General features: G+C 36.7%; 3 protein-coding genes across 3 annotated transcripts; 1 reads left to right on the forward strand and 2 right to left on the reverse strand.

Moving 5' to 3' along the window:
- Nucleotides 1-422: 422 nt before the first annotated feature.
- LOC118273981 (dual specificity mitogen-activated protein kinase kinase dSOR1) lies at nucleotides 423-16,375 on the reverse strand. The gene is made up of 9 exons (XM_050705303.1): nucleotides 16,172-16,375; nucleotides 9,809-9,992; nucleotides 8,259-8,428; nucleotides 7,336-7,611; nucleotides 5,762-5,955; nucleotides 5,071-5,235; nucleotides 4,329-4,496; nucleotides 3,602-3,757; nucleotides 423-3,271 (listed from the first exon to the last, which is right to left on the reverse strand). The coding sequence occupies exons 2-8, from the start codon at nucleotides 9,925-9,927 to the stop codon at nucleotides 3,638-3,640; spliced, it is 1,212 nt and encodes a 403-aa protein (XP_050561260.1). The 5' UTR covers nucleotides 9,928-9,992; nucleotides 16,172-16,375; the 3' UTR covers nucleotides 423-3,271; nucleotides 3,602-3,637.
- A 492-nt stretch (nucleotides 16,376-16,867) lies between these two features.
- On the reverse strand, nucleotides 16,868-22,251 carry LOC118274221 (axoneme-associated protein mst101(2)-like). The gene is made up of 6 exons (XM_050705240.1): nucleotides 20,918-22,251; nucleotides 20,228-20,468; nucleotides 19,462-19,929; nucleotides 18,927-19,105; nucleotides 18,314-18,475; nucleotides 16,868-18,020 (listed from the first exon to the last, which is right to left on the reverse strand). Exons 1-6 carry the CDS (start codon nucleotides 22,103-22,105, stop codon nucleotides 17,541-17,543), a joined length of 2,718 nt encoding a protein of 905 aa, XP_050561197.1. The 5' UTR covers nucleotides 22,106-22,251; the 3' UTR covers nucleotides 16,868-17,540.
- Nucleotides 22,252-22,749: 498 nt separating this feature from the next.
- LOC118274085 (uncharacterized) lies at nucleotides 22,750-23,915 on the forward strand. Its single transcript, XM_035591447.2, has 2 exons — nucleotides 22,750-23,181; nucleotides 23,383-23,915. Exons 1-2 carry the CDS (start codon nucleotides 22,855-22,857, stop codon nucleotides 23,671-23,673), a joined length of 618 nt encoding a protein of 205 aa, XP_035447340.2. The 5' UTR covers nucleotides 22,750-22,854; the 3' UTR covers nucleotides 23,674-23,915.
- The last annotated feature ends 389 nt before the right edge of the window (nucleotides 23,916-24,304 follow it).

Genomic DNA, 24,304 nt, shown 5'->3' on the forward strand with positions numbered 1-24,304 from the left:
TGACACCGAGATTCGAAACAACAATTTGTGGATCACACAGAGTTGTTCCGTGCGGGAATCGAACCCGCTACAAGTTGGCGGCAGCCGGTTGCCAAGCTACCGCACTAACTGCAGTTAATTTGCTTGGCAATTTTATGTTCGATTGCTATTGCTATCTACGTCTGTGGATAGTGCGGAGTTGAGCGTATTGGTACTGAAATGTCACTACTACTACTAACCCAGATAAATAACATCACGCCTTTGTACTTCTCAAAGGGAGTGGACAATAAATACTATGTATTATTTCACCACTCAAGTTACGCCTCTATTAACACAGACGTCATGTCGGACAACGCTGACTTTTGTTGGCAGTTAAAAGGCTTAACGTTAACTAAAGGTATCTTCTAAAATATTCAGATTCAGGAAATAAATTAAAAAACGTGTTCATTTTAATTAACATTTAATTGTACATACGTACCTAACTACAGACGTATCTTACGAAGAAGCTTACATAAATAAACTGGAGTTACATTCATGGATCCATTTACGATATGATTATACCGAGCAGAAATTTCAAAGGGAGCGTTATCAGAAAATCGATTATCACAAACAGACAATCGATTTTCATGATAATCGCTTCTACAACGATTATTAGACCTTAGAGATCGATTGTGATATAGTTTTAAAAACGAGTACTTTTACAATGTGCCTCGAAACAATGAAATTGTTAAAAATGACTAATAAAAGCGTCTTCGATAAGGAAACGTTTCGTCAAATAAAATAAATAAAAAAATATTCTCAACTATTAAATCGATAAGTCTAAAAATATCACTTATTTTTTTATAAATCGATATTGGTGTTTCGATTACTGAGGCTGTTGATATTTAATCGATAAAAAGGTAAACGTAATTTCTTTTTTTATTTTGTTCGTCTATTTTTGTTTTCTATTTCTACACAGTCTGAAAAAGCTTTATAATAATGTTATATGCGATTTTCGTCTTTGGAAGGTTCATATTTTCACTTTAAATACTGAAAGATAAAGTTGGGAGTGGATTAGCCCCACGCTATTCACAATACAGTAAAATATTAATACAGTAAGGGAAACCTCAGTCCTAAACAAACATAATAGCGAAATGAGTCAAGTATTTACTTTATTAAATAAACTGCCTACAAAATTATAATGATGTAGTTCCTACATTTTACTATTAAGACTTGGGAACTTGATAAGTTCGCGTTGCATACATAAACGCATTCGTGTAATTGACATTACTTCATTTAAGAATGAGGTCTCGCCATTCTAATTGTTCACATTGTAAATTCATTACAGGTAACATAATTTTGGAATACAATACCTATAATATACGATCAACCTAACCTAACACGACGACTACATACAAATGATTACAAAGTTTTTTTTGAAAAACAAAATAAGTAAACCTACTTATCAATCACGAGTAGACCACTTATAAAAAAAGAAAATATTTTTTTGTGTTTTAAATTTTTTTTCTTTAAATATGTTCACTTACATCAGTGATAACATAAAAGCACCGTCAAATTATCTAATTAATGAGAATAATAAAATTATTAAATGCTGGGTATAATAAAAGGCAAAACACTTCGCAAACCCTGAAACACACAATACATATCATAAAATCACATTACTCTCTAAATACTTAAGAAAGACCAGGCAAATAATAGCGATCACAAAGCGAAGGAGGTGTACATACGCTGGGAAATAAAAACAATGTTAAATAATGAAGCTTACGAGCATAAATGCAAGCTCAAATCTACAACCTAACGAATAATCGATCGAACTAAATGAACCTGTCAAATACAGAATGAACTATACCATTCACTCATACATTCAACAGCGCAAACACATTACATTAGTGAGTAGCTGTGTCTATCTACACTCGGTGCTCGGGACAGGGCGGGTAAATAAATGGCGGACATACTAAAACGAAGCAAATAACACAACAAACCAAACGGGAAAAGTGCATCACGTCAATTATATAAAAAACATACCTACGATTTTTTATTTTTTCGTTTTTTTTTTTTAATTATATCTTTCGTGTAATCTCTAAAAAATGCATTCTATTTTACAGATTATAAGATGATACGTTTGAGTTTTGGAACAGTCCCACGCCCGCGGCGACGCGGCCGTTTGAGTATTCCAACGCTCCGGACACGTCGATGAAACGCGTCCGATTACTATTCAAATAACAGGTACCAGCTGACATGAATTACGCACTTTCAGCAAAGAAAAATATGTCAAAACACTACTAACATTTTTTTCGACTTGCGACTAGTTAAATCAACTCTACTTGACCATTTATCGATTAGTTGTCGTTTTTTGTTATAAAACCTCGATTAGTTCGTCCACGAATGCACTATGTTTTAGTATTATACCCCTATCTATCATCAGACACCGTGCTATTGGTTACAGTACACACATTACCTTTATTTATCAACTTTCTCGTAATCATATAGCCTGTATATGAAAAGGAAAGTCAAACTCCTTCGATGCGTAGCCGATGAAACAGTTACACCTTTGATTCGATTACGTTATCGATACTTTTATTCGATTTGTTTACTAATCGACATGTGTTGTCGATAGAAGGCTGACTGTGTCGTCGACTACTCAAGCAGCTTCATAGCGATAGCGTAACACATTGTTTTCAATAATTCCCTACAGATTTTACCTTAAATTTTAGCCAATTCTATAAATTAAATTATTAATTTTGAATTTCGATTCGATGACAGGATGTCTCCCGAAGAATTTTTACTAAATGTATTAATGAAACATTTGATATGAGACGTGATAACCCTGATATGTAGAATAAATCAGAACTACTTTTTTCTAACACTGGATGCGAATTCCAGTAGCGTAATAGAAGTATTGACGACTAATAGATGTTAATGTCACGGAGTAGGTACACATGGAGTGTCACACGCGGTGGTATCTGCGAACAGATATCACCGCAACATATAAAGAGACACGACGCTATAGATTTTGAGCTCTTTGTGAAGCATGTTAGCACTTCATGTGTTGCCTACTCCATGTTGAGAAGTGACGTCAATAATAAAGTTTGAAATGGTTGTATCAAGGATGTAGGATCACGTCTCAATGATGTGGAGTGTTCGCCTGGCTGTGGCTCGTTCTGGTACTGGACAATGGTATCTAGAGTTGACACACTGTTTTCTGTCATCGCGTGTTCTCAGGGCAGCTATTCTTCACCGCCAGCGTCTTCGGTGATTGTGTCGCCCGCTTTCTCTTGGGAAATGTTTTGACCTGTAAATGTGAAGATAGTAAAGATTTTATTAAAAGAAATTGGCTACAAAGAGAAGATTAAAGAAATGAAAGATTACTATAATATCAAATTTTGTGCATTATAAGGCTTTTTGAACTTTAGTAGACATAATCCTATTGTACGGCAAAGTTAGAAAAAAAGAAATTGTAAATAAGTTTAATAACAGAGAAAATGTATATACAAGATACAATCACCAAAAACATCTACTTACTTTTAAAATCAACTCTATATAATTACACAAAATTGGTAAAATAATACAAGCAAAAGCATGCACGACCAACTATATTTAATTTTATCAATACAAATCTAACCCTTTTTCGCTGATGAAAGTATGCACTTCTTGCAGCTTATGAAGAAAAAGGAGACACGTTAGAATTAGGCGTGGAGGGCATCAGGTCCATGGTCTTGCACACCCAGCCCGCTATGTCCACCTTCTCCGCGTCTGCCTTGCGGATCCACTCGTGGTTCTGTCGAGAAGAATCAAAATTAAAACTAAAGCGGAATTAAAACTAAATAATCTCACTGTATTGTTAGTGTAGCATGGATTTCCCCAAAGTAATGGGGCGCCTGATTCTATTCTATATAGGGTGTAAGTTATCAAAATATTATTAGGAAACAATGAAAAATATTGCCCAAATTGCTGTAGAGTCATGTACTTGGACGTTTGAAGAAATCTTAAGTGCTCAAAAGTGAATGGCCATCGACTGCTCCAGACAAAAAGAGCTATATAAAAATATAAACGATGTATCGATCTTTTGCGAATTTACCAACAAACTATCACGTTCCACAATACATTTAATGAATTGTTTATAAAGAGACAAAAGCACACATTGATATACCTGAACCTTATTAGCTACGAACTCCAACTCTTCTTATGTAGAGGAAGGCCTATAGCTCAGAAGAGGACTGTTACGAGCTCTTGACGTTGATTATTTACTCACCAACCCGCATTGAGCAAGCATAATGATTAATGCTCACACCTCTCCCTGTGAGCAGTGGCCGCTTATAGGCTGATGATGTATGATATGATTTACTCACCATCAGCGTTTTCAAGTCGGCCCTTTCATCAGGGTTCTTCTTGAGGCAGCGATCCACGAAGTCTTTGAACTCGTCGGAGAAGATACCGGCCGGCAGCTTGGGAGGCGGCTCGTTCACTATGTAGTCCAGCAGCTCGAATATTGCCATCGGACGGGGAGAGTTTGGCGCCTGTAATCATGGACATAACATTATCATGTATCATACGAGTAATCTCCTCTAATAATATCTTCTGATTTATTTCGTTGCGGGATCCAAGACAGTTATGTCCTCGTGTCTCGAGACGCGCCGGACTTCAGTGTTCCGGTGTCTTCATGGTTGTATCTACTGTAGATTTCATTGATTGATTCATGGTTGTATCTACTGTAGATCCTGGCTAACAGGAGTTGCAGTTTTGGGAGATTGTAGCGGGTTTGTCCCAATACCCAATTTTTTGTGTTATCATTTCGTTAGGCAATACAAGTTTGCAATTCACGTCTTTTATCCCCGTAGTGGTAGACAGAGGTGCATATTACGGCACGTAATGTGCCGCTATGTAATGTACACCCATTTTTCACCATTTGTGTTATAAGTCCCATTCCCATGTAACAGGGGCGAACCTATTGCCATATACTGGGCACAATTTCAGACTCGTGCTACTACTGAGAAATTTTCGAAAAACCGAAAAAAGTAATTAAAGTAGTTCGTAGATTTTCCTATTATAGAAGCCAATACAAAAAAAAAAAGTATCAATTAGTTCACCAACCTGTCCGGGCGAGTGATCTTCATTCTGTCCTCCAAATATGGCCGCTAAGGTCTTGGCGTCGGGCGGCGGGATCGGATACATTCCTATAGCCATCTCCACCAACGACAGGCCGAGGGACCAAATGTCGGACTGCACCGAGTAATGCGTGCCTTGGAGTCGCTCCGGCTGCAAAATACATAAGATTTTTTTTTGTGACCAAGTTTCACTACGTACATTATAAGTTTTTAAACACTCTTATTAGAACTTATGACGGGATATTTACCATGTTTATTCACTTCGATGAGTTCACTACATTACTTTAATTTAAAGAGAACATGAGATTTAATTTTCTCCTAAAATAAGGGTCTAGAGATTGCAAATATGGTAGGCATGATCATACTGCTCCTAGACACCTAGGAGCAGTGCGATGCCTAAGTCGAAAAAAATATTGCAATCTTTTTCATTCTGAAACTTACAATATTAGCGCGGAGGCAAGGGTATTTGTTACGGCAGTCTACGAGATCTAACATAGACAAAACTAGCGAAAAGTTCACTAACTTTCACTACCTAACAGCAACATAGCTAGTCTGCCCACACTTTTTCTTAAAGGGGTGACATTATGTTATTTGCCTTTTTCCTCTCGTCCTTCCTTCCTAAACGAAACCTTCCTATTTTAAAAGTATCTTTCAATCCATGTTAACTAACAACTCACCGACATATAACTCCTAGTCCCCACAAACGAGTTGGCCATGGAGTCTATAAGCTGTCCCGAGACTCCGAAGTCGCAGATCTTGATCTCTCCATTGCTGTTCACGAGGATATTGGAAGGCTTGACGTCACGGTGCATGATCGCGTGCTTGTCACGAAGGTAGCTGAGACCTTTCAGTACCGCTGATGTTATTGTTCCTGGAGAAAAGTAAATTGGGGTTTTGTTAATAAAGGAGATTGTGGATTATATTTAACAATACTTGGGACATAAGCCGTATTGTGGCAGCAGGTTAATCATCACCCCAACTTTTCTCATGAGTTTCGCCCATGAATCAAGTACGAAGAGGAGATGCCATAATAAGTTTTAATTATAAGTTTGATATTGTCAACCCGCATTGAGCAAGTGTGATTAATGCTGAAACATTCTCCATGTGAGAAGAGGCTTTCGACAGCAGTGGCCACTAATAGGCTGTTGATATGATGTGAAAATACGTAAGTAGGTAACACTTTATGTATTTAGGGGACAAGTCTTGGTGTTCTCTAATGTATTCCTATGTGATCAAAGAACATAATAAATAGGTATTTAATCGAATGTGCATAATAATGCAAGTTTACCACGCAAAACAAGGTCATGATATACAGAATTTTGTTATCTACTGCAAAAAAACATGTTCCAAGCAACATTGCATTTAAAATACTTAATTAAAATTTGATAACAAGTAAATGCAGTTTATTTTGGAAATAGGTATACAGATAATGAATATACCTTTATAAATGTCTTGCTACCTATTCTAAACTAATAATTATGGTTGGTTTTTTTATGGGACAAGCCTGCCGCAACCTCCCATACCGCTGCATTCTAATTCCGAAATGCACACTACGTTTCCGAATTATGACTCAAATTAAAGTCACAATTTCCTTGGGCAATCTGACTGATCTGACCTATCGTTTACAGCCAAATACTTGAATAAGAAAAGGCATAACACAGAAATAAGGGAATGTAAGTTCAATTAAGATGACTTAGTAAAGACAATCCGCATGATTATTCAAGAACAATGCCCGTATTGTGCTCCATAATCACACTACATGAGTCACTATCAAGAAACATTAATCATTATCTTCATAACATTTCTACAATTATGTACTTTTTTTATCTCAAATCCATAACAAACTATCTTCTTTGTAGAATTATAATCATTGACATTGATATTACATAGCAAAAATGCGTACAAATTACTCGTGATATGTAATGAATGATCTATTTGTGAAAGTCATTGAACTGAACATTGTGATTATCGTAAGAAATGTCTGATTAGGATTGTTATCTAGCAATAAGACTGAAAAGATATGCATGTCAATACATGCACGCTCCAAACAAAATTAGGTAGCCCATTACTAAATTAACCAGTGACATTCAATGTTACCTTATCTCACTCTTCTCGTGGCACTTTGAAATGGAAACCGCTACCTATAGAGTAGCAATCAGTCATATTCATTGCTTAGAACATTCATTCCGGCTACAACTGTACACCTTGTGAGAAATTTTAACCAAACATTAAAAAAGTTTTAAAAACCAACCTAGAATAGATTCAGGAATCCGTCCAGCCTTCTTCAATATCAGATCAAGCGATCCACCATCCATATACTCCATACAAATTGAAATCTCCCCATCACTGTAGAATGCTCCGTAGAAACCCACAATGTGAGCGAAGTTACATTCATGGAGCACTTTCAGTTCCCTTATGATCTGCTTCTTGATGGCTGGCTTGACTTCCAGGTGGATCAGTTTTCGAGCCATGATCAGGCCAGTGGACTTATGACGGACCTTCATCACCACTCCGCCATTGCCTTGACCTGGGAGTTATAAAAGAAATTGATTTTTGGTATTTCATATTTTATTAAGCTTATAATATAAGGCTAGTGCAGTTAGTCAAGAGAAGAAAATAGAGATTGATTCAGTACTGAGAGAATAGCCATTAGATACACTAACTTGATATTTTATTTTCCTACTTGTTTCCCAAATAACTTGATAGACCAGAAAGCATATAAGCTCTAAGGCAAAGTAGGTAAGTGCCTAGGTTACAGAAACGCATCTGTCCAACCGCTTATAATGTGACGGCGACGCGGCGTCAAAAAATTTGAATCACCTAATAAGCGGTGGACGCCTAGACCACTATCTAGGTTTAAAAAGCCTCTGAACTTGAGTGACTGTATTTAGGTAAAGCAACCTAAGTATATCACGTTGTATCCACAAATAATGACGCTAGAATTTCCAAGAAGTGACCTGTTCACTTTGAGTCATTTCTAAGTAGATATTTACTATTGCGTTTTAATTAAATTCTTATAAATATAATTTCTTGTCATAGTAGTTAATGATTCTATCATATAAAAATACTGTCTGACTTTGCATACATACAGGTAAAAGCTAATCTTAATTTTGTCAAGTCGCACAAAGCAATTACTTCACATGATAATGAATTAAAAAGAACAAATTATCTCACCTAATTCACCCAGCTTCTCAAAGTCATCATCGCTTAGCTCTCCGATCTTCTCTTTCTGGCAGAGGAACACTTCTATCCTGCGCCTCTGGGTGTCATCCATTTCAATCTGCTCCAATCTCTCCGTCAAAGCCTCAATGCTTGTCTTGGACTTCCCAGCTAAGCCCTGCCGCCTACAACAGAGGTCAGATACTATTAGAGCATCTTTGTAACCAGACAGACTAATGTTTTACTTAGTAGATGACTACGGATAGCCAAAGTTGGCCACCCTCAACACCTGTAAGAGGCACCGAGTCCTCTTAATAAACATGCTCCGGAGCCCTCACGATGCAACATTTAGATGAGCCTTTACATTTAAAACCGTAAATTCAGATGACCTAACATTAGATTTTCATCATCATAGTTACTATGAATAAACAGCTATGATATTTGCTATTGCACTAAGGGCTTCCTCTACATAAAAGGGATTGCCATAATGTCCACTGACCAAGTCTCCATGTTTGGCAGATACACAGATATATAAGAAGCATCTACTGCTACTTTGACTTCAAAGTCAAAGTATTTATTTCAATTAATCCCCAATTAGGCACTTTTGAAATATCAAATTACATTGCTCGTCAGTCTGTCTGTCAGTGAAGCTAAGTTATTGTTCCAAAGTATAGCTTCGAATTAGGAAGAAGAAGCAAGAAACTCCATTGTTACTCTTTTCAAAAAATGATTACAATCTATAAGTTAACTGCTTACCATCAAAATAAAGAAAACAATTTAATGTTTGATAGTACACAATGTTTTATAATATCTTAACAAGAGGTTACTATTCTCAATGATTACAAAAATAACAATGACAAACTAAACTTGGCAGCAATAGTGATCTATGTAATATGTAATGTTGTACACTTATAAGTAACCAATTGTACCTATGTATAATTTATGAAACATGTCTTGAATTTTAATTCTAATAAGTAATGTAATGTTTTTGGAGTGACTGGCTAATCCTGTGCAGTAGCATGCAGTACTCAGTTTGTTTATAACCTACTGAAGCTTCATAACCTTTGACCTTCTTCAATAAATGGACTCCCTAAACACAAATTATTTTTTATTCAAACTAGCAATTCCGGAGATCACTAGATGCACATTTAAACAGCATCAGTAACAGCAAAGCATCCTGTCTCTTCAGCTTTGTAATATTTTTAGTATACATCAGGGTTTTCCAAACTTTTCTTGATCAAGGACATTTTTGTTAAAAAATAGTACCACCACAAACACTTGTTTGTGACAAATCTCATTTGAGTTTTAACAAACATATTTTTATTAAGTATTATTTTGTGAACCATATTTTGTCTTTCACGGAACATTGGTAGAAAGCAAGGGTATAGATAATTAATACTCAATACTCAATTCTTTATTGCTTTCCACATGTAAGACTTAGGTGGTAAACTTAACTAGGACACAATGTGGACCCTGTCAGGCACAACAATATAAGTTTAGAAGGAAGACACTTTTATTTGAAATTTAAAAAATTACAATTTATTACAAACATTATAAATACTTACTCAGTAGCAGTGGCAGACTTTAGCTGAGGGGTCATGTTGGATGGCGTGACCGCTGGAGCCGTGTCTATTGACCCTGGTGGCAGGGTCAAATTCAACTTGTTCTTCGACATTTTACTCATCTTGGACAAGGGTGATCTCTTTTCTAACCCATGAAATGTCCTTTTTGTCTCCCCTAATAACGTAGCTACAATTAGAGAGAGAGAAATATTACAAAATATACTTAAACATGTTATTATTATGTATGTAGAATGTACTACAGGTGTAAGAAGACATAGCTACTCTTTTTTTTTTTTTTTTTTTTTTTTTTAATGGCATTCACATCTCTCTTGTGTGAGACGTATTTGGCCAACTACGACGTTTTGTTCAAAGTAACACATTTGGTAAATGTTCGGTGCTATTCGAGGGGAAACAGGAGTTTGATCCAGGAAACCTAGAACAAATAACATTAAATGACGACACAGACATCACAAGACAGTTACGATATCATACAAAAATATAGGTACAAGTTTTTATTAGTGGGACATGGAAAATATTAGTAGGAAGAAAGAAAACAGTCGACTACCTGCCTATATAAAAAACAAAAAGAAAGGGGGAAAACTATAACATTTTAAAACTTAAGTCCGTGGAAAGAAATATACTTAATTAAATAGACTATAAAAGGGGAGTGAGAATAAGTGAGAAGAGACTGAAAGTTGATAGGACGGGGTATATCTTGAGGAAGAATGTCGTATAGTGAGAATGCTAATTTAGGACAGTTGAAAAAGATATGGTCTACCGTTCCATCGTCCAAACCGCACTCACAGAGAGAGCTATCACGTACTCGGATTTTGGCAAGAAAGACCGGTGTGCATGCGTGACCCAGACGAAGGCGACATATAGTGGATGTGGTTTGTTTGCAACCTTGTCGAAATCGGAAGAACCAGGGTTTCTGTGGTATCAAAGGTTGTATATCCCCATAGTAACGCCCTTTAGTGAGCCTTGATGAGTCCCATAAATCCTGCCAGTCATTTCTCAAATGCGAGTTGGCTAGAGGAAGCAAATCGGTATGGAACACTTCAGAGTAATTTTCAGTTCCGCTTATTGTAGCTTCTTTAGCCCAAGAATCCACCATTTCATTACCTGTAATACCGGAGTGACCAGGGATCCAGGCAAGGGTTATGTCTAGACCTTTTTGACTACATTTAAATAATAATTCTTTAATCTTAAAAATAATAGGAAGCTTAATTTTCATTTTGAATTGGTTACTACAAATTTTTTGTAAGCAACTTCTACAGTCTGTAAAAATAATCGTTTTTGAAAAATTATGTGTGTCAGCGAATAGGAGTGCTTCATAAAGGGCAATAGCTTCACCGGTGAAAACGGATGTCTGAGAAGGGCATTTAAAGCATAAAGTGACATTGAATTTTGGAATCCAAACGGCAGCTCCAACGTTGCCGTTGGGGGATACTTTGGAAGCATCTGTGAAAATTGGTATCCAGTCTTGCCAATCAGATAGGAGTCTTATAAAATTTTGGTTAGCTGCAGGGTCATCTTTTCCAACTCCAAAATTCAAAATGACCCTAGGGGTAAACACTAATGCAGAATAATCAGTTTGAAATAAAGGATTGCCATTACAACTATAGACAGGTGTAGAAAGATCTCTAACCTTTATAAAGCTCTTAATAATTTTGGGGGTTTCCTTATGATGCCAATATCGATTATTTGAGACCTCTTCAGATAGATCCTCCAGACGAGGAATAAGTGGATGTGATGAGCATGACATGACCTTAAAGATGAATCTGTCAGACAGATATTGTCTGCGAAGGGATAATGGAGGGTCTAAGCATTCCACTTGCAACGCGTTTTTTGGTGAAGATTTCATTGCACCAAGGATAATACGCATGCACTTAGCCTGTATGTTATCGAATTTTTTTAAGGCTGTCTTATTGCATGGTTCCAAAATGAATGAGCCATAGTCCATGCGGCTGCGAATAAGTGCATTGTACAGCAATTTTTGATTGTATGGGTGGGAACCCCACCAAACACCAGAGAGAGCACGGAGGACATTAATGCCTTTTTCGCATTTATTGACTACATAATTTAAGTGAGGAACACCAGTCATTTTGGAATCCAGGAAAACTCCAAGAAACTTTGCGGAGGGTTCGTTGCTGATGGTATGTCCTTCATATGTAATGTTGGCAAATGGAGTGAACCTTGAACGGGAGAACACAACAACTGTACTTTTAGATGGGGACAATGAGAGGCCATGTTCATCCAACCAGACACTTAAGTAACTCAATGCTTCATTTATATGGGATGTTGCTGTATCGATACAATTAGCGGAAGAATATAAGGCAATATCATCTGCGTACTGAAGGATATTACAAAAAGGAAGGACCGCCTGCTCAAGATCATAGGTATAGATGCTGTACAATAAAGGGCTCAATACCGACCCCTGCGGAATGCCTCGCCATAGAGTTCTAGGCGGAAGGAGAAAGCCACCGTTTCTTATTTTAATAGTTCTGCCCATAAAAAGATTGCATATATAGTGTACGATTCTCACTGGAACACTCAGCTCTAGCATTTTTGCTCTGAGCACCGGAATATTGACACTGTCATATGCAGCCGAAACATCTAAAAAGCATCCCACAAGGTGTTCTTTTTTGGAAAAAGCAAGGCGGACATCAGTTGTAAGTATATTCAGACTATCCATAGTGCTTTTGCCTTTACGAAAACCAAACTGACTCTTCGCTAGAGACCCATTACTTTCCAGAAACCATTCCAAACGATTTTTAATTAGGTGTTCAAGAATTTTGCCCAAGGTTGATGAGAGAGCGATCGGTCTGTATGAGCTAGCTTTCTCTGGGTCTTTATTTGGTTTCAAAATCGGGATAATGATTTGGCATTTCCAGTCTTCAGGTATTTCTCCCGTTATAAAAATGTCGTTAATTATTTCCAAAAGGTAACGGAGACTGGAAGTATCTAATTTGGTAATAAAACTATATGGGATACCATCTTCACCCGGAGAGGTATCTCTCAAGCCCATGAGTGCCGTATTTAACTCGTCAAAAGTAAACCTTTCATCAAAGGAAGATAGATTAGAAGGGGGTATAGAAAGAGGGAAATCACAAGGGACATAAGGAGGGGCTAGGCTATCTGTGAAGTCTTCCAGCCAAACCGAGGAATCATAAGAGTGAAGAGAGTCAGGCTTCAATGAACCTCTGAAACGTTTCAAATTTCTCCATACAAGTGATGGGGGAGTTCTGGGGGATAAACTCTCACAAAATCCCTTCCATCCTCTCTTCTTCTTTTTGGAGAGTAACCTTTTGGTACGGGCAGAAATTCTTTGAAGATTTTGAAAATCATCAAGGTTCAGAGATTCATTAAAGGTGTCCTCAGCACATTCTCTTTCTTTTATAGCGGAAGTGCATTCAGAATCCCACCAGGGAGGAGAAGAAAGTTTAGAAGAATAGGGTTTTTTCCTGGGGATGAATAGGTTGGCAGCTTCAATCAATGTATTGCGAAAATGTAAGTAATTTTGAGAAGGGTTTTGCCTAGAATTATTTAAATTATATTTAACGTGCAAAGAAAATTTTTCCCAATCAGCCTGTTGTATTTTATGTTTCAGGAGAGGATCAGGAGCAGGGATTGGGATTACTGAAGAGGGCTTTGATATTAAAATAGGGAAGTGATCGCTGCCAAAGGAGTGGGATAACACATTCCAGTTGAGTAGACAAGAAAGTTCTGGAGAGCAAGCAGAAATATCGACAGCAGATTTAGGGTTTTGGCCAGGGTATACACGACGAGTAGGAGAGCCATCATTTATGACACAGACATTAATGTCATTAAAGAGATCCATCAACCAGGGGGAAAAGGAATCTGTATAATATGAGCCCCAGGAACTATGGTGCGAGTTGAAGTCTCCTAACACAATAAGTGGAGGAGGAACTGAAAACAAGAGTGTAGAAAGGTCAGGGATTAAAGTGAGTTTAGGGTCGGGGATATAAACAGAAATATAATTGATATTGTCTATGCGAGCTGCTACAGCATTGATTTCTTGGGAAAGAGGAGGGAGTGGGATAACGGAAAACGGGAGAGATCTTCTAATTAACAATGCACATCCTGCCCTGCCATCGTCACGATCATCCCGCAGACAGGCAAACCCCGGGACTCTAAAATGAGTCCCAGGTCTCAGCCAAGTCTCCGAGATAGCCGCAACAGACACAGAATGAGCATTAATTAAATTAAATAAGTCGGGTTTTTTAGGGACAATACTTCTAGCGTTCCATTGAAGAATTCGGGTTGAACCCGGAGGGGCCATTTGAAACAATTTCAGAGAGTCTTACGAGTAAAGGAGCAACGTCGTACGGTAACACATCACTAAATTTAGCGATGATATTAGTAATCAGCATTACCAGTAGTTCTGGTAAGTTTTCGTTGGGCAATGTGTTATTTAGTCCACAACCATTAGGGAGAGATGGTGTCGGTTCTCTAATTAGGTCGTAATGAGCACGACGGTCATAACCCTCCGGAAGGGGAGTCCTCTCACGGCGGGGAATTTGGACTGTTTTGCGGTAAGACATCTTTTGAGGGGTGGAACTAGGAGTTGTGTAGGGAGATGATGGGATCTGTACAGGTTGGGGTGGAGATGGGGCAGACAGGGTTTTAGCAACGTCAGAGTAGGCCCGTCTTATAGACGGTTCCTGTGTAGAGGCTTCCATGTACGAGATACTCTGTTCTGACATTATTTTTTTGATGCGCTTTTGTCTGTCGAATTCAGGGCAGGATGGGTCAGTGGCTAGATGTCTCCCTGTACACAGGAGGCATCTGACACGGTCAGGGGAAATATCACAGTTGTCTCCTGAATGTGACTGTCCACACTTGAAACAACGGGCATTTGATCTGCAAACACTCTGTACATGGCCGAACCTAAGGCATTTTCTGCATTGGATGGTCGGGAGTTGGTATACCTCCACAACCAAAGAGGTATAGAATGCAAAGATTTTTTTGGGGAGGGATTGGCCTTCAAATGTTAGTACCACAGATTGAGTGGGCAGCCAAGAAGACGACCCATCGTCTTTTTTTATTTTTCGGTTGAGTCTACGAGCTTTTACTATTTTACCGTACCCTTCTTTATATTCTGTGGCACTTACAAATTCCTCCATTGTCCATTCTGTTGGGACGCCACGAACTAAACCCAGTCGGGAAACGTTGTAGGAGGGTATCTCCGCTTTAAGTTTGTGCTTATTTAACAGTTTGTGGTCTAAAAACTCGTTAGCTGCCTTGGCGGAGTTAAATTCAACTGATAGTCTATTACGGCCAACAGCTCTGATACCATCTTTTTTTACGCTTACTACGCCACCCTCCACAAGAAACGCTCCTAACCTTATAGGTTTTAAACTAACACCAGAATTTGGGGAGTCAGCAACGCGGGACACATGTACAATAAACGGGCCAAAATCTTCGACATTGTATCTACGATTACTAGTGTCGAGAGATGGGTGTTTGTAAATGTTAGATACTGAACCAAGACCACTCTCTGGGTCAGTAATAGTGCGCTTGGACAATGGTTCGGCATTCACATTGTCAGCAGTCCTTTTCCGGGAAGATGTTTGTGCAGCTGCACAAGCCTGAGAACCTTCAGTCTCCATCACACATTCATTCTCACCACCCCCCTTATCAGGGGGCTTCAAGCGCTCGTCTCCATCCATGGCCGCAGTGGCCCACAATAGAGCAAGGTTCACTCACCTGCGCGAACTTAAAATTAACCACCACCACACAAAAACACAAGGGAATAATTGGATTCACGGGAAGATAACCTCAAAGCGAACAAAACCGCACGGCACCTCAAACGTCAATCCACATAGCTACTCTGTTGAAGGAAAATGAAAATGTCAGTATATAAATATTTATAGATAAAAGTAAATGTGTGATGAGATAGATATATTTTCAACATTAAGCTAAAGGTCGACGTTTGAAGATTTTATCAGGTAAATGCCAATGATTCAAGGAGTGTGATGTAGAGAAAATAAACAACAACTAATCCTCCTTTATTTTTGTAACTTTACCAATTACAATGACTTTTAAGTAAAAAGTAATGTATTATTATAATATAAAATGAGAAGTAAGCAGATTATTTTCTAATTTAAACGATTCAATCTGTCTTACGTTTCAAAAACAAAAAAAAATACGCAACTGAAACTAATTTCGGCTGTATTTTCCTTGTAATACGTAGTTAGAAAAAAAGGCTATACAGCATAAATAACTGAGCAATACCAAGTAAAAAACCAATACGTGTTCCAAAATTAGATAAAAAACCACAGTGACTCAGGGTGAAGTATAGGTAAGGGTGTAGCAAGTATAAATTTTCAAATCCATACGTACGATTCTATAAGATTCCTTGTGTCACTGCATTATAATTAGCACTTAAGAGAAAAAATCACAAAATAATAAATACTGTAAAAGTTACATGAAGAAGATCAATTAAATTATACTTATTAACGACCAGTAAATGATAAAGAAAATCGGAAAACTAAAATTTGTCAAACGACATCCAATGCGTGCGACAGATACACTTTGAGAGTTTTGACAGCAACATACAGATAATAAATAATCCATAAATTGAATGAGTTTGAATGATTTGACGACAGCTGGTTACCGGTCCCATATTTTTCTGGTTTTCTTGGTTCTTTAGCATTATTTAGCAAGACAAAATAAATCTAAGATAAAAAAATAAAACGGTAAATACATCTGAATAGATATATTTCCGTTTTTCTTGACTTCTATTACACGAGACAATATAAAATATTGTCCTTACATTTCTGTCTAGGTATACCACGGATTGTAAAGTTGTAATCATCTTGCAAAGAACACGTGTAGTGTTTAATCTTTTATTAAAGTACTGTTGTAAATGGAATTCTCAATACATTTTTGATTCTTAGAAAAATTACTATTTACGTCTATTCCATTTGCCCACTTCTGCAAAGAATATAATAAGTATAGAGGAACACTCCTAAAAAATACGCTATTGAGAGAGAAAAGCGATTTGAAGGACAGGATATAATTAAAGAAAAATAAACGTGTACTATAAATGAATATTTTAATGAATAATATCTATAACATACATGCTATTGTCCATACTCAGCGAAATTTTTATTGATATTTACAGCTTATGCATTTCAATACAAATATTTATATGCAGCACTCATCATTATAACTATCATTTAGAACTTGTATCAGTCTATGATTTGATCGTACCATCATAGTAAAAATAATTATCTAATTAGTAAAATAGGTACAGACATGCACAAAATAAATATAATGGTGAATGAGGCATCTTGTATTCCACTAAGGCAGATAGATAAGTACTGGCATCACAAACTTTTTTTAAATCTCCTTTTGTATCTACATTATTATTAGATCATAGTGGAACACATAGGAATCATAGACATCCATACATAATAAGCACAATACTGGATCAAGATTTCCTGTGTTCACATATTTGTAGATACAATAGGAGTTATATAAATCTAATACAAATACTATATTTATCAAAACTATACATTCTATACATATCAAAGTAATTGCAAAAATAATGTCTGAAATATAATGTCGTCTGTCCTATTTTATTTATACTGTATTTACTAAATTATTACAGTAAATGAGATTAAGTCATAAGTAAAGCCAATAGCCAATGATATTTAAAACTTACATTTCATAAAACAAAGCTACAACATTAACATTAAAATATGATTTATGATGATTTTAACTTTTTTAAAAACATGTTAATACCGGGTTGGTTCTTCTTTGCTTCAGGAACATTCTTTTTTGTTTCAGATTTTGGAGTTTTTTCCTTTTCATCTGCTTTAGATTTTCTTTTTTTCTCGTTTTTAGGGCTTTTCGGTTTAGGCTCGCCCTCTGTTGGTTCTTTTGGAACCTTCTTCTTTTTAACCTTCTTTTTCTCTGTTTCTTCAGGCTCACTGGCTGGTTGTAACAATGGAGTTGGATCGTTCATGATCATAGACAACTTTCCAAAGTAGTTCCACAGAGCATCCACGCACTTCTCTGGTTTCCCGCCATCTGCCGTCTCCCACAACAAGCCGTACATTCGAGGCTTAAGTTTTTCCGTTGGTTTCTTCATTTCCGACTCAAATTCATCTTCTAAATGTTTCAGTCTTTGTTTTTGAGTTTCTGGAGACAGGGATAGCATATCATCTTCATCCATAGTTGCTTCCTGTAAATAAGAAACAATAAGACAATACATAAATTTTCTGTCTATATGTAAAATTCTGAATATACTCTGTAGTGTGTACACAAGACTTTAGGCATTTAATTCTAATTCAAATTTATTGATTGACATTGATGTGATGGTGGAATTCAGTTCTTAAAAAGATAGTAAATGGGGTGAAAACCCATGTGGTGTACAATCTTTAAAAATTTACAATTAGAATTAAAGAGGAGCTTTAGAAAATCCCATTTTTAGATAACTTACTACTAGTATAAATAATAGCTAAATTAGTACCATACCTCATCACTAAGATATCCATGCGGTACAAACACAACATTATCCACTTCATATTCGTCCGCGTCCTGTTCATCATCACTGCCGGCAGCGCTCCCGTCGATACTCTCGCCTTCTTGTTCCTCCTCCCACTCCTCGTCGCTGTCCACTTCATAGTCCAGTTGTTTCTGAAAATATTTTATTGGATTGTGTAAGAGACATCATGATGTATTTATTTCCAATGGAAATAGTAGCCTGATACAAATATTTGCATTTACATGTTTTTAATGTTTCATTTTTTTAAGGTAGGTGGATAAACGGATAGATGTATCACCATGTGATAAACAATCGTCGACGCCGGTCCATGGAAACCCGAAACACTACAGAGGCGTTACATGTGCGTTACCGGCCTTTTAGGGATTAGGAAATTAAGAGTTGTTGGGAAATCGGGGATTGGGAAGATTGGGAGTTTGGGCCTCCGATTCCATATTCCAAGTCGCATTTTATAAGTATTGTATTAAGTTTGTATTAAACATTTGCTTACTTACCGCCTTTGATACACAAAGAACAAATAAATAACATATTGAATTGGCTTCAAAAATCATTTAACTACAAGAACCTAGTATATTTATAACCCACCTCATCTTGCCCGAAAGGTCTTCTAGGCTTAACACAAGCACTCTTCTTTCTCCAAGTGCCCCAATATGGTGGACGTCGATTCTCGTGGAAACTCAGCAACTTGGGTCTCAACTTCTCCCGTTGCGCTGGCTCGCAAGTTAGGATCTCACCAGCATCATCTGGCATTGGTAATTCATCCTCTGAAAAACGAGAAATATTTTACTTGATAATAGGAGTTTAAATTACAGTGTATCGGCATGGAATGACGTCTTTTCTTTAAGTCTTATTTTTTATACAAGTATAGTTACAAAATATTATAGCATAATAATATAGCATTCCATCGGCTCTGCCCTCCCCCATAGGAGACAGCCCTAAGATTATGTATGTAAGAAAAAGAGTTGAAAAAATGATAGAATGAAGTTGTCTTACTATTGGCTATTCCAATTAGCTTTAACTGGGGTCCAATTAGTTTCTGGACTGGATTTTAGACTAAGTAGCAATATTTTCTAACTCCTAAATTATAACTTACTTTAACGTTGATAAAAGACAAACTTACCAACAATCATAACATCATCATCATCCTTATCACTCAAAGGCCAAGTCTTCCCACTTGTCAAAGGCTTATTCGTCCCATCCTTCAGACAATTGAGATATAGACCTTTCTCAGAGACAGTCTGCTTTTCTATTAATTTTACTAATTCTTCTTTTCTGTCTTGGCTCAAATCAACTCTTACTAATGGAGCTAAACGCATATCGTTTTTGATCATAAAGTTTGATAACATGCTAGTTTTGCTGATACAGGAGTCAGTTGTCTGTTCTTTGTCCGTCTTCTGTTTTGGTACAAAGAAGTTGACAAATGCTTCTGCAGCTTTCTTCTTTTTTAACTCTTGTTCTTGCTTTTCAAGCTCTAATGCCTCTTGCTTCTTGCGTCTCTCCTCTTCTCTTGCCTCTTTCTCTTTCTTTCTTTGTTCTTCTTTTTCCTCCTTTTCCTTGCGTTTCATTTCTTCCTTCTCTTCTCTTATTTCTGTAAATTGTTTTGTTTATTTTGAGTCATATTCTAATAGGTTTTCTAGGTATAAGCTAATTGAAATAAAAAACAAAAATTTAGTAATTTTGTGACTTTTTGCATTCACTTCTATATTACACACAAAAACTTAATCTGTGTCAATAATTTACTAAATCATTATTATTATAGGTAGGGCCTACATACCTCAGTTTTGTAAAAACAATATGTTAATGTTTATTTATTTATTATTTGTTTATTATTATTATCAACTTACGACTATTATTACAGGAACTAATTTTATATGTATAATACTCACTTTTCTCCAACTCTTTTTGTTTTTCTTTTTCTTCCTTCTCCTTTCGTCGCTGTTCTTCTTTCTCCTCCTTCTCCTTTCTCTTAGCCTCTTCCTTTTCCTCACGTTCCTTCTTCTTTTGGTCTTCTTTCTCCTGTTTCAACTTAGCTCTTTCTTCTTTTTCCTGCTGTCTCTTTTTCTCTCTTTCCTGCTTTTCTTTCTCCCGTTCCTCTTTCTTTTTGGCAGATTCCAATCTTTTCTGTAACTAGAATGGTAGGAAATTGTAATCATTTCAACTGTATTGTATTACAGATTCATATAAATATTTAAAGATTTGAAAGATTGACATGCAACTGTTTATAGAGAATTCTTTTGTAGAAGAACAAGTAAGGAAAGTCTATAGTAAATATTTTCCAATCAGTTTCACTGGTCAGTTTGAGTAAGACACAAAAGCTAAATAAAAACAAACAATGTAACTGATAAGCAACACCAATTAGGTACAATAAGATAACGATAAGATTCTTATTATGGAATTTGCATATAATGGAGTATAAAAGTTCCTAATTAAATAAACAAAAAAAAGATTGTTATTATTACATGTTCGACATGTATATTTTTTAAGCCACCTTAGTTCCTACTACATATTTATAAAAACAGCCAAGTCAACTTCAGTACAATTTGCACCTAACCTCTTATATGAAAAATGTCACTAACCTGCTTAGGTGTTAAATTGGTAGATGTTGCAGACTCATTCAATGACACATCTCCTTGGCTGTTAGTTACCGAAGAGCTCCTGCTAGTCTTTGAACCCTGCTTCGGTGTTGATGCTTCAGAAGTCATAGACTCATTAAGCTTGCTCGGGGAACCTTTAGAGTTATTATTCTGTTCAGCTTTAGCTATATTCCGAGCGCTCCGTTTGGGAGTAATTTGATTTACAGCTGGTGCTTTTTTAGAAGGGGATTTTTTATTTGCTTTTTCTGAGTTCTCTGAGACTTCTTCTACCGTTGAAGTGTCATTAACCTCTGAATTTTGAGTTGTATCATTATCTGGGTCTTCATCGTTTTTGGTTGTATTATTTTCTTCTGCTGTATCAATTTCTGATTGTTTGGTGTCATCAGGATTGGTTGAATCTTCTAAAATGATAACCTCATTAGGTTCTGATTTAGTAGGTGACTTCTTTTGTGGTGAAGATTGTGTTGTGGTCTCACTTTTTGGGGAAGACTTTGTTCTGGCCTGGCCTTTAGCTGGAGATTTGCTTGTAGTCTGGCTTTTTAGTGGAGATTTTAATGTATTCTTATCTTTCGGTGAAGATTTTGGAGATTTTGATGTATTCTTACTTTTAGGTGAAGATTTTGTTGCAGTCTGTTGTTTTGGTAATGATGTAGTCATTTCTGTGTTAGATGCAGTTTCTTCTGAGTCAATTTGTGAACCATTCAGCTCAGTGGAAGGAGTTTCGTCTACATCCATCATCTCAGAGTCGGCCTCTTTGTTGTCGGCACTATCAGCGCCGTCTTCAACCTCGACAGACCCATTACTTAGAGTTTTCGATGACTTCTTGCCACCCTTCTTCTTTTTTGACTTCTGAAGCTTCTTTTTCCACGCGGTATCCACTAATTTTACAAAAGGATTCATAGATTTATCCTCCTTCGACGGATTCTCTCCACTTTTACTGTCATCATCACTAATTATCACTGCTTCTTCAACTAAGTCATTTTCCTTACTTATTTTACCTATTTTCGTAACTGTATCCGTGTCTGAAGCAGAAAGCTTGCGTTTCCTAGTCTGAGGAGCCGCTGGTTTAGGTGATACATCGCTAATAAGCTTGAACGGGAGTCTGGCTTGCTTCAGTTTTTTTTTCGACGGTGTTATTTCTGTTTTCTCCGGCGACTTACTAGTCTTCATATTTGTAACACTAAATAACACTATCTATAACATTAATTAAATTATCTATTCACAAAACTCACTTACAAACAAATAATTACAATAAATAAAACTCTCAACAAAACACGATGAACTTTTGACAGATGTAAGAAAACGCGGGAGTTGAGAACACGATCAAAAACTTGAACTTAAATCTGACAGCACATATCAGCTAAAAAAGTTATATAGTCTGAAATTACAATTATTACTATTAATGACTGAAACGTTATAAATACTTAAGTACTTAGTTGCAAAATATTAATAATATGTATCAAAACAAAGTTTCAATAAATTTTCCTATAATTTGATACTCAGTTTCTGTCCAATATGAAATAACTCTATATTTTGAACAGTCCGCTAACTTTGGCACATTCTTGTTCCGAAGTTCCTTTGGAATCGTTCCATTTTTCAAAATGGAAACACTGCTACGTTTTTAATTATCTAAACATGAGTATTTTTAGTTTTGCTTGAGGTTTGAGATACATCTATACTTGCGTAACGTACTTAAAGTATTTTTATTTGTTGCTATTATTGTCATCAACCTTGCATCCTTAGACCTTTGTTGCTTGCTTCTAATGCACTGCGAAATCACCATGAAGAATTTATTTTAATTTTGATGGATGATTAAAATAAATTACCGCAACATGTCATGTCAGAGTTAATGTCATTCTCGTGATTTTAGCAAAGCTTAGTTTTATTAATCTCAAGTCCTCATTAACATTTAATTAAAAATGGCAAAAAGACCTCCCATAAAGTGGGATTTTAGGGATGTGTCAAGTGGAATTCAGATGCTACGTCAATTTTTGTTGGGTCGTAAATATACGCCGCATAATAGATATCCGCCATTGATTGCTCCGAGGTCCATTCCTCCACCAGATGTTCCGCGTGGACCAGAAGAAACAAATAGATATTCAGATTTTTATTATTCTGACAGAAATGCTTTGGGATCTGTAAAGCCTCCAGTAGTAGCTCCTATAGCTGAAGGTGCACGGACATCCATTAGTAGGGGTGGTAGTGCTAAAATAAAATGTAGTCAGACGAAAATGGATACAAAGAAAGTAAGCAAACCTGGCCAAAATTTAATATTTCTCCTAGCTTTCTGCGTTCTAGGCTCTAAGAGATAATAGGGATTCCCTCTTAGAGCAGACTAAGGAAAACCTTTATTACAGTTTTTAACTAGATCGTAATTATGGCACCTCTGTTCTTTTACCTGGACTTCAGATACTGACGAAATTAATATAAGTTATTAAACATTGCAGTTAGTGTTTAAATGCCCACCGACGCCGGGATGTACATGGTGGTGGGACGCGCATTGCTACTATCAAGAAGTTGGTCCGGCTCCTCAGCCCTGTGCTCCGTTCCCATCTATTCCGCCACCACCACCCCCGCCTTGTGGATCGCCACCGCGACCACCACCGAAGCAAAAGCCGAAAGTAGACCCATGTGCTCAAACTCCGGATTGCAGACTCGACCCGTGCGAGAGAGAACCACCACCACCGCCACCACCCCCGCCCCCATGTGACCCCTGTGATCCCAAATACAAGAAGTAATTTGTTATTGGTAGGAAGTTCTTGCAAACTATTATGTTGAAATTGAAAACGGAGCAGTAAACAAAAAATATGAGTACCATGGCAGCCATATTGCAAAAATGCTTATTTTTATCTTATTACCTTAGTACCTACTATTTATGCATGATATGTTTATTTTGAGGAAAGTTGGTACTTATTATATTGTAGTTATTGTCTTATTGTTTAAAAATTATTTTACTCATTTAATAAAAATATTAAATTGATTACCAGTGTTTTTTTAATTCATAGTAGGAACTACCTAGCGGGTTTACCGGGGCTCCAGCTCGAAAAGCAGGAGTAGGAACGGGGTGATTTTTAGTCAGTAAGAGTCTGACGTTCTCTCACGTCTCGCCCAAGACGGGAGAAGTCATTGGATGATTTTTTCCCGTAAAAAACGCAAATGTATAAGTACATACCTACGTTAACCTGCTTATCTATGTACCTACAATTATGTCATAATTTGCGTGGTCATGTTAATTGTATGTTTTTGAGGCCCTAAACGGTGTTAGTCAAACCACATTATGATTGAAGTTAGACCATGTGGCCAAAAAAAATTAAAAATTAAGGTGTCACGTCATAGGTATTTATGTTATCTATCTGAGTCAATCATCGA

This window comes from Spodoptera frugiperda, chromosome 3, assembly GCF_023101765.2.
Source record: "Spodoptera frugiperda isolate SF20-4 chromosome 3, AGI-APGP_CSIRO_Sfru_2.0, whole genome shotgun sequence".
NCBI classification, from domain to species: Eukaryota; Metazoa; Arthropoda; class Insecta; order Lepidoptera; family Noctuidae; genus Spodoptera; species Spodoptera frugiperda.

Excerpts from the sequence above, each read along its gene's own strand:
- LOC118273981 (XM_050705303.1), bottom strand. The coding sequence starts at position 9,927 with ATGAGTAAAATGTCGAAGAACAAGTTGAATTTGACCCTGCCACCAGGG. Across the intron at positions 7,612-8,258 it reads TGAGAAGCTGGGTGAATTAG|GTCAAGGCAATGGCGGAGTG; the intron begins GTGAGATAATTT and ends TATAACTCCCAG. Across the intron at positions 4,497-5,070 it reads AAGATCACTCGCCCGGACAG|GCGCCAAACTCTCCCCGTCC; the intron begins GTTGGTGAACTA and ends CCATGATTACAG.
- LOC118274221 (XM_050705240.1), bottom strand. The coding sequence starts at position 22,105 with ATGAAGACTAGTAAGTCGCCGGAGAAAACAGAAATAACACCGTCGAAA. Across the intron at positions 20,469-20,917 it reads CCAATTTAACACCTAAGCAG|TTACAGAAAAGATTGGAATC; the intron begins GTTAGTGACATT and ends CTACCATTCTAG. Across the intron at positions 19,930-20,227 it reads ACAAAAAGAGTTGGAGAAAA|AAATAAGAGAAGAGAAGGAA; the intron begins GTGAGTATTATA and ends AACAATTTACAG.
- LOC118274085 (XM_035591447.2), top strand. The coding sequence starts at position 22,855 with ATGGCAAAAAGACCTCCCATAAAGTGGGATTTTAGGGATGTGTCAAGT. Across the intron at positions 23,182-23,382 it reads CGAAAATGGATACAAAGAAA|TTAGTGTTTAAATGCCCACC; the intron begins GTAAGCAAACCT and ends TAAACATTGCAG.